This window comes from Martes martes (genome assembly GCF_963455335.1).
Source record: "Martes martes genome assembly, chromosome: 9".
Taxonomy (NCBI): domain Eukaryota; kingdom Metazoa; phylum Chordata; class Mammalia; order Carnivora; family Mustelidae; genus Martes; species Martes martes.
The window spans coordinates 11,810,303-11,822,904 of record NC_137896.1 but is presented as its reverse complement, the minus strand read 5'-3'; the positions used below and the strand labels follow the sequence as shown (position 1 = coordinate 11,822,904).

At 52.8% G+C, this 12,602-nt stretch overlaps 1 protein-coding gene across 1 annotated transcript in view; it reads right to left on the bottom strand.

The window, feature by feature from the left end:
- The window catches only part of PREX1 (phosphatidylinositol-3,4,5-trisphosphate dependent Rac exchange factor 1), a gene marked incomplete at its 5' end in the record, with an annotated part of 175,206 nt that overhangs the window by 95,889 nt on the left and 66,715 nt on the right, over positions 1-12,602 (bottom strand). Inside the window, 2 exons of the mRNA XM_080813368.1 lie at positions 2,334-2,456; positions 6,239-6,310. Of these exons, the coding sequence (XP_080669494.1) occupies positions 2,334-2,456; positions 6,239-6,310 (195 nt within the window). The remainder of the gene's footprint in view (positions 1-2,333; positions 2,457-6,238; positions 6,311-12,602) is intronic.

The window sequence follows — 12,602 nt, the reverse complement described above, 5'->3', positions numbered from 1 at the left end:
GAAAAGCCTGGGCCAGAAAGCAGAAGCAAATCTGTTTGTTCTCACATGCCAACCCCAATCGATGAATAGCACTGCCTGGAACACTGGTGAGAAGGATTCTGGAGCTGCCCTGGGGAGCCCGGAGGCAGAATGCTGTGATTGATTAGTAATGTCTGCCATGGCTGCGGGTGAGGAGAGTAAGGGAGTGATAAGTTCGCTGCAGGTTTGTCATTCCTCATCCCCTGAGCCCCTTCTCTGACGTGCTCTGCAGTGTCCTCCTCTCCTTCAGCTTGAAAAAAGGGCAGGGGACCAAAGGCTTGAGGCTTGGAGTGGTTAAATTTAGCAAATGGCAACACCCCCTCCTCAAACCATGCCCAGCCCCATCCCCTCCGTCCTTTCACTGAGCCCCATCCCAGCTGTGTCTCAGGCCTGAGACCCTGCAGATATGGAAATGCTGCTTTTGACAGCTAAGAGCCCAAGTGTTCAATTTCCCCCTAGAGGCCCCACATGGGGTTTTGATTGTCGTGCCAAGAAGAAACGGACAAGCAGTTATGCACACACAGATGTGGCGGGTGGGGAACGTGCGGCTGTGGCTTTGGGCTGTGAAGGAGGAGACATGGACAGGTGCCAGATGGGGACATCTGGGGAAGAGAGGTGAGCCCCAGGGGAGGGCTCAAGGATTGTCAGAGGTAATGGCCGCTGTCCACAGTCACCCACAGAGTGACACATACTCCACGGAGACCATGTGCTCCAAACCACTTACTTCACACCCAAAAGGCCTGAGACTCAGAGAAGGGAAGGAGCTGGCCATGTAGACATCTGCTCCAACGCGGAGGGGAGCCTGAGCTCCAGGTCTCACTTTCACAAGGGTTTCCCCAACTTCTCGTCTGCCTATCCACACGGCTCGGGATGTGCAGACCACGTGACCTCCCTGCTAAAAACCTACAACTCTTAAAATAAGATCCCTCTGGGATCTGCCCCGTGGCATCCCTGCCCTCCCTCCATCACTCACTCTGCTCCAGCCACAACAGGCTGCCTGCCTTCCTCCCGGGTACATGCCTATTCCCAGTCTGGGGCCTCTGCCCTTGCTAGTCTCAGCCTCTGGAATGTCCCTCCCCAAGATCTCCCCGTTTCACCACGTTTCAGAGGCCTGCCCTGACCAGGGTTGCCAGACAAAACACAAGACACCGAGCTGAATTCAAAATTTCAGATGAACAAACAAATCGTTTCTTAGTATAAGTATATCCCAAATAGTGCATGAGACATACATACGCTAAAAAATTATCTGTCATTTACCAAATGTACTAGACGTCCTGGGTGTTCTTATTTGCTCAGTCTAGCAACCCTGTCCCCGACTTCCCAATCTCAAACAACCTCAAGCAGAGTCAGCCCTTGTCACCCCTGTATTTTATATTCTTTACGGCCTGTGTCACCATCTGAAATGGCCTCCTCCATTTCTCCAGCCCACAAGCCTCAGGACATTCTCGGGCACAAGTACAGTGCCAGGGACACAGCAAGTGTTTCGTATGTATTTCAGGACGCTTCTCATGTAAGATGGTGACAACATGAGCCTGGGGCCAGATTACAATGGCTCCAAATCCGGGCTCTAGCTCTCAGGGGCTGTGTAAGTCATACTAGGACTCACCTTCTCTGGGCCTCGGTTCCCCCGTGTCCAAAGTGAGAACAATAATAGTACACACTGTTGAAGGCTGTTGTGAAGTCTGAATGAATGAAAATATGTAAAAGCACTGCAAACAGCGCCCAGCGTAATGAGAATGTCTGTGTCAGTGTGCAATCAATTCGGTAGTCAGTGGTTGGGTTTTAGGGTGCCCACGGCCCCCTTGCTCCAACCATCCCCTCACTATTCCAAGCAACTTGGCAATGCTGCAGGAAGACAGAGGCTCCTATGAAAAGCCTCAGCCTCTCTGACTGGCAGCTGAAGTAAGACCCTAAGACACCCTCGTGGGTCATGGGCTGGCCAGGTTGGGACTCACACTCAGGTCTGTGCGACCCAAGGCCACCCTCTTGGCCCCGGCTACCCCGTTGGTCACTCTGCAGCAGAAGGGCCCTGCCAGACCAGGAGGTCAGGGGAACCCCAGGACACAGGCATTCAGCAGGGAGCCCTGAGAAAATGGGAGCCACACACTACATGCCACTGAGGGGAGGGAGAGCCCAGTAAGAACAGACCTAGTCTGCTGGGCCCGAACTGCGTCCTATCGCTCCCGGGGGGCAGAGGCTGGGCCTGCCTGCCACCCGCCACTCCACCTCCCAGACAGGCCTGCCGAGGAAGCTGGGGACAAAGCCCACTTCCCCAAAGCTGCAGCCTGCGACAGGGGCTGGGCCATTGAACTCACGAATTTTAAGAAAACGTTCCCAAGTTCATGCTGAGACTGAGGCTCGGGATGTAAACAGTACTCCAAGGCAGCCAAGAAATCCTTATGAACTTCCAAGATGTCTTCGATGTTTGAGAACAGGACCTGTGAGGGAAGAGAGGGAGGCCCAAGGACCGTGTTAATCGAGGCATAGAGGGAGGGCAAAATCAAGCAAAAACAGGAAAAAAAAAAAAAAAACATAACCCCCAGTGCAGGTGAGGATATAACGATATAACAGGCACTCCGATAGGCTGGGGCCAGTTAACCACTAATAACAATAATGCTAAACCAAAATATGGTCAACGTTTATTCTGCAGGATTCATACCTAATCCTGGGCTAAGAACTTCACAGGCATTTATGGCACCCAGGGCTCGCTGCAGGCCCACGATGTAGAGACGACTGTCACTCCCCATTTATAGATGAAGAGCAGGGACCCAGAGTAAATTAACATTCTCAAGGTCGCACAGTCCAGTAAGCAGCGGAACCGAGGTTCACACTCAGCATGCAGTGAATTTTATATGAAGACATTTAACAGTTTTCATCGTGGCCAGACCACCAGCACGTCCAATCAAAAGGCTGATTTTTAAAACGATGAGGGTACGTCCACGCACCTATTAAAATGATGTGGCAGAAGAAAACAGGATAGGGAAGGATGTCCGAAATATGCTGTGTAAACTTGCACACACAATACGGGAGTGCCTTTTCCCCCCTAGGAATCTACAAAGTTTGAAATGCATGTACCATCTGACCCAGCAAATCTACATTGTAGAATTGAGCCTGTCAGTCTGGAGTCTCTAAGCAGGGACAACTGTGTCCCCGACAATCACAGATTTCCTAGGGAGAGGCTGGGGATGCTATTAAACACCCTACAATACACAGGCAGCAAAAGAATTCTCCAGACCAACATGTTAATAATGCCAAGTGAAGAGCCTGGTGCATAGACAAGGACATACTCCAGCCCTATTTGCAAAAGCAAAAAACTGGGGAAAAGGCAAATGTCCAAAAGGGGCCTCCTACTCATCAAATAGTTAAATAAACTGGACAGGTTATAATCAAATAAATTCTATATGCCGAGATGCTATGCAGCTCTGTGGATAGAGATATGGAATCCTGGAATGGTCTTCAATATACATTATTAAGTGGGGGGGGGGGGGAGGTGGGTGCGGATTATGGTGCCCAGCAAGATTCCAGCACGAGCCCATTTGTGTTTATTTAGGAAAAAAGAAAGAAAGAAAGAAAGACAGGGGCGCCTGGGTGGCTCAGTCAGTTAAGCATCTGCCTTTGGCTCGGGTCATGATCTCAGGGTCCTGGGATCGAGCCCCACATTGGGCTCCCTGCTCAGTGGGGAGTCTGCTTCTCCCTCTCCCTCTGCCCCACCTCAGCTCCTGCTCTCCCCCCACCTCAAATAAATAAAATCTTTAAAAAAATACATTTAAATTCAAAAAAAATTTTTAAAAGGCCATTCCTCTCCCTAGGCTGGCAAAAGCAGAGACTGTCTGAATGAAGAGTCAAGCTGGTAACTGCAGGGACCGCTGGGAAAGAGAACTAGGAAGACTTTCGGTCATTCCCTTAAGGTCCTTTTAACTGCATAAATTCTTTTTTCCCCCTCTTTTCTTAAAAAAGAGGTGCATTTTTTTAAATTTAATTTTGAAGAAGGTACCCAGGTGGTTCAAAAACTAAAACAGGTACAGTGAATCCGGTGAGGAGATCCCCCCCCAACCCCAAACATCCCACTGGGGCTCACGGCACGGGTAACCGGTGTTACTACTGGTTCCTGGTTCCCTCTAGGGTTCCTTCCCCCTTTGTTCAGCAAATACAGACCAAGCACCTGCTGTGTGCCAGGCACTGTTAGAGGCCCTGGGGGATCCAGCAGGGAACAGACAAGCGCATGCCTCCACGGAGGTGACATTCTAATGGAAGGGGACGGACAAGAAACAAAGAGTTAAAATAGAATGTTCTGGGAAGTCAGAAGGATTAAAGACAAAAGTGAAACGGGAAGGGAGTCCCAGGGAGGGGCAGAGGGCCAGGGACAGTCCCTCTGAGAAGGTGACATCTGAGTCAAGAGCTCAAGGAATGAAGACTAACCCCACCAACCTTTGGAATGTACCAGAAAGTCTGCAGAGGGAGCTGGCCTGCAGGTGGGCAGGGAAGGCAGAGAGGTGAGACCATTCCTCAAAGGTGGCCTCAAAGGTGAGAGGGCCAGGGAGTGTCTTCCTCCTCTGCCTCGCCCTGGGGGACACTCATCAGGGAGGTGGGCCGGGGTGGGGGGGGGAGAGGAGTCACCTGCCCTGTCTGGTTCTGTTGCTCTCTCTCACCCTTTCCAGTTCACGTGGTTAAATCAGCTTCTGTTAAAGACAGACAGCATAGATCCTACTGCCAGACATCCTTCAAGGAACAGCGGCAAAATTTCAGAATAAATATTTGTCTCCCAAAAGAAATGAGAGCATGTATCCTCCTAAAGGCATACATAAGAATGGTCATAAAAGCCCAGAATTGGAAGTAACCCAAATATCCGTCAACAGGAGAATGGACCGTCAATCATGGGACATTCGTACTATGGATTACGACCCAGCGATTAAAGAGACCAAATCACAGCCACACATGACAACATAGGCAAATGTCACACACATACCAGTGAGCGAAAGGCACTAGATGTAAAAGAGCTCACTTTTTTTTTTTTTTTTTTTTTTTTAAAGAGCTCACTCTTATATAAAGTTCGTGAACAGCCAAAACCCATCAGTGGTTCGGCTTTGAGGAGTGGGTATTTACGGGGCAGCAGGGCGGGGGACGGGGGACACAGAGCAGCCCGCGGGGGTGGGATATGCTCTGTCCTCACTGCGGTCGTGTCCACAGGTACGTCCGTATGTGACACTGCATCACGTCTGACACTCACAATGCACCCTTTCCTGTATGTGAGTCTTAGCTCATTAAAAAAAAAAAAGGTAATTTTTAAAAAACTGTCTTAAGTTACAATTCAAAAATTCTAGTAATCTTTACATTGCAATAAAGAAATCAATTGTGAGAAATACACATAATAAACAGCAGGTCCCCGGTAAATATTTGCTGAACGAAGAATGTGTGTGTGCATAAAAGACTTAAATGCCAGCGCTGTCAGAGACCAGCCGGGCAGCGAGACCTGAGCGGCTCTCTTTACATCTAAAGTCTCAGCTTTCTTACCCAAGACGCTGGACTCAGGACTACCCACCATAAGGTTCCCGTCCAGACTAACCGAGACATGTGGGGGGGATGTCCTCCTGGATCAAGCCCTTTGTGCGCAATGCAAGTCAGGGACCTCTGACACCCACCCCACGCTGCCCCCATTCGCCCCCTGGACCAGGGACCCCGGAGCCCCAAGAACTAAAGGCAGCTTCCCAGAGAGTGAGATCAGGCTGGAAAGCCAGGCCCGGGCAGGGCAGGGGCCTCTGCCATGCACACAGAGGGCCTATTGATGTCCTCCCGAAACTCCCCAGAGCCGCAGCCAAGACGAAGGCCGGACCCAATTACTCAACCGCTCTGCCTCGCCACTCAATGCCCAGTGCAGGGGCACAGGCCGGGGCTGCCAAGAGGGCGGCTGGAGGTGCCAAGGCTCCCAGGGGCACTTGGGAAGGGATTTTCCACTGGCTCCCTGCCAGGGGGCCTGGCACAGAGAAGGCTGGGAGACAGGATGGCCATGACGAGCAAGGAGACAGTCTCGAGTTGGCTGAGTCCTCCTGATGCCCACCAAGCGCAGAGCCCCCAGGGGCCGCAGGGAGCAGGCTGTGGGAGGGCAAAGCCAGCTGCCAGCAGGGAGGGGGGCCTCCCACTCTGCCCCCTGAGCCTCGCCCCTAGAGGAGCAAGGCACACAGCGGCAGGACCATCTGCAAGGGGCTGGCCCAGCAGTACACACCTTGACGTTCTCCTCGGTGAGGCCCTTCTCCACTGAGTCCGCCACGTTCTGCCGGATGCGATGCAGAAAGGCCTAGAGGAAGAGAAGCAAGGAGAGGTGAGCATCCAGGCCTCTGATCTCCCGGGGATAGCCTGAAAGGAGGGCCACAGTTCCAGTGCCACCGAGAACGGACACGGGAGGTACCACGGCCCAGGGACGAGGGCAGGGAGCAAGGAAAAACCTACGTAGCTTCTGCATTAAACATACTGGAGTATCCCTCACCCCGTTCAGTCAACAGGTGTTTACTGAGCATCTCCGACCTCAAGCCCTGTGCAGGGAACACAGCAAAGCCCTGCCCTCAGGGAGATGCACTCCTATGTGCTCCTTACTCTCTCAGGTTATAATTCACTTCCCTTTGGGGTGCCTGGGTGGCTCAGTTGGTTAAGTGACTGCCTTCGGTCAGTCATGATCCAGGATCAGGTCATGATCCTGGAGTCCCAGGATTGAGTCCCACATCAGACTCCCAGCTCCATAGGGAGTCTGCTTCTCCCTCTGACCTTCTCCCCTCTCAAGCTCTCTGTCTGTCTCAAATAAATAAATAAAATCTTTAAAAAAAAAATTCACTTCCCTTCTTTTTTTAAATTCCTTTTTCAAAAATTTAACTTCCAGGGGTGCCTGGGTGGCTCAGTGGGCTAAAGCCTTTGCCTTCGGCTCAGGTCATGATCCCAGGGTCCTGGGATCGAGCCCCGCATAGGGCTCTCTGCTCAGCAGGGAGCCTGCTTCCTCCTCTCTCTCTCTCTGCCTGCCTCTCTGCCTACTTGTAATCTCTGTCTGTCAAATAAATAAAATAAAATTTAAAAACCTTCAAAAATTTAACTTCCAAATAATAACATATTCACATGCTTCAAAAGTCAAAAATATAAAGAGTCAAAACTACGAAGAGCCTCTCTCCTGCACCCCGGGCCCCAGGGCATCTAGTCTCTCCCCACCCCCTAGGGGAACCACAGCTGCTCGTGTCCCGGGTACCGCTCCAGAGAATCTTCATGCGAAAAATAACAAACGGGAAAATACATACTTATACACACATACACACCCGTGTTCCTTTTTTTCCCCTTTCTTACACACCAAAAACAGAGCAGCATACCCAGGCCACGCGGCACCTGCTTTTCCCACTTAATCCTGCTTAGAGATCCTCCCCATCCTTCTTAGGGAGCACCCTCATTCTCTGTTCCAGCTGCCCGGGATCCTGCAGTATGGACGGACCCCAGCTGTTGTGCCACTTTTTTCAGGGGCTCAGAAGAGAGGTCATCTCTGTCCTCTGTGATGTGGCAGACGACGAAGAAGGGAGAGGGGTGCTGGGGACCATGGGGAGCTGGCAAGCACGTCCCGTCGAAGGGGGATGGCCGCTTCTCCCTTCCAAGCATGGTCAGGGGGGAAGGCGGCAGGCCCAGGGCCACCAGGTGTTCTGGTATTTTTCTCGACAGAAGCCAGAAATTAAGATTTTTTTTCCTTTCGCGCAAAGTCTCCCAGTTTTTAAATATCAGCAGAATATTGGTGGTTTTTATGAGGAACTGGATTTTAGAGGTTGCGCATGATGGGGGCACCAGAATGGGGGGATGCAGCCGTGCTGATGAGAAATGACAGATGACGGTGGCCTGACCCTCGTGTGGGAGGGATAGAGCTGGTGGTGGAAAAACTACTGACAAGAACAAGGGGGCTGGGTGGGGGGGATGGGAGATGTACCCGAGGGAGACCGAGGCCTACACAGCAAACTCTGCCTGGCCTGCCTCCACTCAAGGACTTGGACCCAGGCTGACCTGGCATCAGCTATAGGACATCCCCTGTGAAAATGACATCACAGTCCTGTCACAGCCACAGGGCCATGAGGAGCTGCAGTGGCCCGTCGGGTGCCCTCCCTGCCACAGCTGATTATAGCAATGCGGATCTGCACAGGGTCCCCGCCACAGAGCCCAGATGCAGGTTAATTAAGTGTGTCTCTGTGCCCATGCTTGTCTGGGGAGATCTCCTCGTGGCGGGGAGATGGAGGGGACAGCCCAGGACGGAGGAAAGCAGGGGCAGGCAGTCCAAGAGGAGGCTGACCATCCACAGACGGCTGTCAGATCCTTTTCCATCAGCCAAGGATGTCGGTGGCTGTCACGGGGTGCCGGCCAGCCAAGGACTTGGGTCTCTTGGGGGTGGTGCACCGCGGCCTCACGTAGTGGGTCACGGGGAGGAAGGTCGACGACACAGAGCTGGGCAGAGCAGTCTCCGCCAGTCGCCCCAGCCCACAGTTAAGTCCCCAGCCTGCACTTCTCCCCTGAAGACTCCACACATCTCATCCAGATGCCGAGGGCATCCAAATCCTAGTTTCTGATCGTCCCTCCCAACCCAAACCACCCAAGCTCTTCCCAGCCGGACCGACGCCGCTGCTGCCTGCCGGGGGCTCCAGCCAAAATACCCCAGCTGTCCCGGTCACCCTCCACGCCTCTCCTCTGGCACCCCACTTCTATCCATCAGCAAATTCTACCAGCTTCGCCTTCAACAGCTATTAAAAATCCAACCTTGGGGGCGCCTGGGTGGCTCAGTGGGTTGGGCATCCAACTGCTGGTTTCCGCTCAGGTCATGATCTCATGGGTTGTGGGATCGATCCCCACGTCAGGCTCCGTGCTGGGTGAGGAATCTTCCCGAAGAGTCTCCCTCTCCCTCTGCCCTTCCCCCTGCGTGTGCGTGCACCTTCTCTAGCTCTCTCAAATAAATATTTCTTAAAAAAAAAAAAAATCCAACCTCTTCTCTCCACCTCCATAGCCACCCCTGCCTCAGTCCAACACCACCTTCTCCTGCCTAGACCAACGCAATCACCTCCTCCCTGCTCCCCCTCATTGCCCCCAAAGTCCTTTCCCCACACAAAACCAGAGAAATCTTATTAAATATGTAAATCAGAGCCTGTCAACCCACAGCTTAAAATCATCTATAGCTTCCTACTATGCTTAAAAAAAAAAAAAAAAAAAAAAAAACAAATCCTCCCTCAGCCCGTAAGGCCCCCATGACCTTGTCCTAGTTAATCTCTCCCCACACCTTCCAGCACCTTATCACTCCATACCTCAACGCTCTTCAGTCCCACCATCATTCTATTTCTTCCACCTGCCAGGAGACACTCCTGCCTCAGGACCTCTGCACATGCTGGTCTTACTAGCAGGATATTCTTCCCCAGCTCTACACATGGGCCAACTCCTTCTTATCCATCAGACCTTAGCTCAAACGGCACCTCCTCCAGGAAGCCCTCCTTCTCTTCATACACTCCCCACCTTCCCATCTTGCATTAAAAGTCCATTAAAGAGTAAGGTTAGGCAACCTTCATCAGTTCCTAAGGGAAAGGCCAAGATAAGAAGGGAGCATGGCTGGAATGAAACCTTTACCCCAATCCAACAATAAAGACCAGGTTTGGAAACTGACGGTTTGTGTTTAAACCAGAGATCCTCCTCTTTCCTGCTGTGTAACCTCAGGAAAATGCATTAGCCTCTCTGAGTCTCAGTTTAGTAATTCCCAAATAGGGGGATCACAGCAATACCTCCCTACCTTTCAGAACGCAATAGGATAAAGGGAATGGAAGCTCCATGAGGGTAGGGGGCTTGCCTCTCTTGTTCCCAGCTGCATCCCCAGGCACCCCACTACTGCCTGGCATACAGAAAGCACTAAACAATGAAAGGAAGGGATGGGATGTGCCCGACACACAGCAGGAGCCTGCTGGAAGCCTGCTGACCTCTCCTTTTAAAGGGTCACAGGCGCTCCTAAAGGATGCTTCAGCAGGGGCAGTGCTGCCGGGAAGGCCAGCCTCCAGCCTCCTGGGACTGGAGGGAGACAAAGGCCCGCTGGCCCAGCACCACTGGGGACAGGAGGAAGCTGGGAGTGCTGGCCTAGATCGGGGCTTCCTGTCCTGGTTTCTTCGAGCAAGCAAAGCTACGGCTATTGTGCTGGGACAATGAGAGGCTCGGGCCACCCACAGAGGAGCCGCAAACAGGCCTGCGTGATGGGCACAATGGGCAGCTCGTGACCCGGAAAGAATGGCTAGGAAGGGGCTCTGGGCCCAGCCCTTGCGCTGCCCAAGGCACGATCGGCTTTTCCAGGCGCTGCCAATGCCCTCCGTGCAGGCGGGGTGGTTAGAGGGAGTCTTGGGGGCAACTCCAGGTCCAAGACTTGACAGCTCTGGAACACTCGGCCAAAAGCAGCTCTGTCTTGGGAACCTCCCTTAGAGACGAGGCCATTCTCGGGATTCCCAGGGCTGCCTGAGACTCCGCTCTGGCCCCGCCATCTCTGTCCAGGCAGTGTGCGCGCCGTCGTGCTGCCTGTCCCCACACCTGCCCAACTCCCCCTCTGCTTTTGTTGACGATGACGATGGAGCAGGTGAAGGATTTAGAAAGGCGCAGAGAAAAATCCAACCAACGGCCACAAACTCCACTTCGGCAAACCTTAACATTATCCCGAATTTGCTTTACACCATTTTCTGAAAGAAATTTATCAAATCTCGGGGAGATGCAGACCGGGAAGGGGCACGAGGGAGCCCTGGGAGGCGCTAGAAATGTTCTATTACTTGATCTGAGCGGTGGTTCCGCAGGCCAATGCATATCCAAAGCCTCGCCCGTGTGTACTTTATACACGTACCGTGTGAGTATCAACCTCAGTGCGGATCAGGAAGGAACGAATCATGGCAGAAAGAGGAGAGGCACCTGTGCACCTGTCCTCCCGCAAGGCACCCTCCCCCCGGCCCACGTCCTAGATATGGGGCTCCTCATTCCCACGCACGCCCTTTGACCACTTACTGCACTTATGTGAATGGACAAGCGATAAAGAACACTGTTCTGCGGGTTTACGACGTTTGTGTAAATGACACACTTTCAGCAACTTGCTTTTCTCACTCGACATCACATCTTCCACATTCACCCACGTTGTCATGCGCACCGGGCAGCACCTGCTATCCAGACCCCACCCACATCCCTTGGTCCTCACCCCCAGGGTGCACGCCATCACCCCTCCAGCTGCCGGCCCCCCCATCTCGGATCCTGAGGGCCCTCTTCCCCGCGCAGGGCAGACCAGACAGACAGGGGAGAAGCGTGAGGTGCGCTTCCCTGGAGGCCCACAGTGGTGACCTGCTTGACGACGCACCTTGCGTGGCCACCTTCCGTCCCCCACTTCAATCCCTCACTTGGTTGTGGATGGTTCCTAGGTGCTTCCTCCCAAACAAACTAGTGCCCCTTGAATCAGTCTCTGGATCTGCTTCTGGGCAGCCCACCCAGGCTGGGGCCTCCAGCTGTTCATTTCATTGCTGAGTACTTAGAAAGTATCACGAGGCAGAAGTCTAGGTGGTTCCAAATGTCCTTCTGACAAACAACGCTACGATGGGTAGTACGTCCTTGGGACTCAGGCACTCCAGATCCTCCAAACGCACACTGAGAGCCCCTGAGGTTCAAGTGTGCAAATCCCCCCAGATGTGTACCCAGGTGTAGGATGGTTGGCCAGGGTTAGAGATATGTACAACTTGACTACTTAACGCCAAACGGCTCTCTGCCATTATCGTACCACATACACTCCGACCAGCAGCAGATGACAGTCCCCACGACTCCACACCTAGGACAAGATCCACGTGCTCTCATTCTTTCATGTAATAAACACATGCTGAGACTCCCACGGTACCCTCATTAGCTCATTTTGAACCCCACAACCAGCTTTCGGGGTAGCTAGTTTGGTCCCATTCTACAGGTGAGAAAAAGTGAGGCCCAGAGGATGAGAAGCCTAACAGAAGGCATCTAGTCAGAAGTCAACAGAGCCCAACCCCAGCCCAGGAATGTCTAACTCCTGCTTGCTGCTCAGAGGGGACCAGAGAGGCTGCTCATTGGGCCCACGTGTCTCCAGGGCTCCCAGACACAACATGATCGATTAGTGATGTCTGCCACAGCTATGGCAATGGCAAGGCGAGTAGGGCTGTGTGTTTGCCATCTCCAGAGAGCTCCTGCCGCACGGAGGAAGGCAGGGAGCATGAGAGGCACTCACCTGAGGTCAAGCAAAAGATTAATGAGAAAACACAGATCAGACCAGGTCTCCTGATGGCAGGCTCCCACCTGCCCCACCTTGCCTTGGAGCAGTGGCTCCCAACTCGGAGGTGACCATGCCCTCTGGAAGAGAAGACAATGCCCATGGTTCCTGGGGTTGTCAACACTAGGGATGTGAGCACTACTGGGTAGAGACCACAGATGCTGCTAACCATCCTCCACTGCCCAGGACGGGCCCCACAGAGAAGAATCTGGCCCCAAACATCGGTAGCTCCAAGGGAGAGTAACCCTGCCTTAGAAGAGGCTCTTCTAAAACCTAGAAAGACAAAACACTGCAGAAT